Source organism: Acanthamoeba castellanii, assembly GCF_000313135.1.
Source record: "Acanthamoeba castellanii str. Neff unplaced genomic scaffold scf7180000084715, whole genome shotgun sequence".
Classification (NCBI taxonomy): domain Eukaryota; phylum Discosea; order Longamoebia; family Acanthamoebidae; genus Acanthamoeba; species Acanthamoeba castellanii.
The window spans coordinates 214,603-215,947 of NW_004457638.1; the positions used below are offsets into that span (position 1 = coordinate 214,603).

Genomic DNA, 1,345 nt, shown 5'->3' on the forward strand with positions numbered 1-1,345 from the left:
CCTCGTCGTCGTCGTAGCAGCACAGGTGGTGCCGCCCTGGCCGGTGGTCGGAGAGGCGGCGGGGTACGGCGCACCCACGAACACCACCACAAGAGGTGCCGCTTCTGCTGCTGGCGCTCTGCTGTCGTCTCTCGCGGGGGGCACTGTGCCCTCCTCCATCTATTGTTGCTCTGGCACCAACCAGAGGCCCTTTTTTTTTCTTTGCTTGAAACAAGAAAGGCGTCGTTTGTTGTTGTACATCTTTTTCTCTTCCTCTCCTCGGCCTAGTCGTCGTGCGCCCGGCGGGAGGGAGGCGAGGCAGACCTGCCCAAGGACGACGATAAGGAGGGCGACGATGATGAAGAGGAGGCCGACTGGTCGCGCCGCGCCGACGAGTCCTTCGGGGAACGAAGGCCCAGACGCAGTGTGTTGTAGGCCTTGCGGACGGGCACCTGCGCGCACCCGCGACGAACACCACCAGCAGCAGGCCGTTATTATTATGATCATGGGCCACCACCACCACCAGGTTGTCATCTGTTTTCCGATGATCCACCACTGCACGCGCACCGGCATGTGTGTGGTGTGGGGGGGGGGAATGGATGGGGGATCGGCGGTGGTGCGCACCTTGGTGACGCCGCCGGAGGAGGGGAACGCCAGCTCGGTCTCCTCGACGAAGAAGCCCGCGCCCTGGTCGTCGTCGGTGGCGGCCTCGTCGGCATCCGTCCACGCCTCGGTGATCATCTCCACGATGTCGTCGATGATCTCTGCCACACAGTCACCACCATCACCATCACCATCACCATCACCATCACCATCGGGATGGCTCCGAATGTGCAGAGGTGGGAATGGGAGGAGGGAGTGGGATTGGGATTGAGGGGGGTCACCTCGGCCGAGCTCGAGCGGGGCGCCCGCCGGAAGGAGGGCCTGGAAGTAGTGGTAGGGCTTCTGCAACGTTGACCCCCCCAAACCGATGAAGAAAAAGTAAGAGGAAAAGAAAAGAAATGGGTGGATGGGTGGTTGTAGGAGAGGGGGGGAGGCTGTGCCTTCTTGTCGTTGGTGAGGAGGCAGAGGCCGCAGGGGCGGCGTCCGTGGTCGGATCGGTAGGGTCCGATGTAGGCGCCCAGGAGGGAGGTGAGGGCGATGCGCTTGTAGTGGGCGAGGCGCGCCTCCTTGTACTTGTACTTGCACCGGTAGACGGCCTCGCGCGAGAGCACCACCACGCGCTCCTGCAGCAGGCCCCGCTTGTTGATCGACACGATGACCCACCCGCCCAACAGCGGCTCCGACGCCGGCAGCCCCGCCGTGCACGCCCGGATGGCTTGCGCCTGCTCCTCCGTCCACAGCGACTGCACCGCGTCCATCCGCT

At 63.9% G+C, this 1,345-nt stretch overlaps 2 protein-coding genes across 2 annotated transcripts in view; both read right to left on the reverse strand.

Annotated features, from left to right (window-relative positions):
• Positions 1-159, reverse strand: part of ACA1_149840 (MTA70 family) — a gene marked incomplete at both ends in the record, with an annotated part of 1,463 nt that extends 1,304 nt beyond the window's left edge. Inside the window, one exon of the mRNA XM_004351521.1 lies at positions 75-159. Coding sequence (XP_004351573.1) covers positions 75-159 — 85 coding nt within the window. The remainder of the gene's footprint in view (positions 1-74) is intronic.
• Positions 160-263: 104 nt separating this feature from the next.
• ACA1_149850 (uncharacterized protein) overlaps positions 264-1,345 on the reverse strand; it is a gene marked incomplete at both ends in the record, with an annotated part of 2,737 nt that continues 1,655 nt past the window's right edge. Inside the window, 5 exon segments of the mRNA XM_004351522.1 lie at positions 264-303; positions 319-431; positions 604-743; positions 864-924; positions 948-1,325. Of these exon segments, the coding sequence (XP_004351574.1) occupies positions 264-303; positions 319-431; positions 604-743; positions 864-924; positions 948-1,325 (732 nt within the window).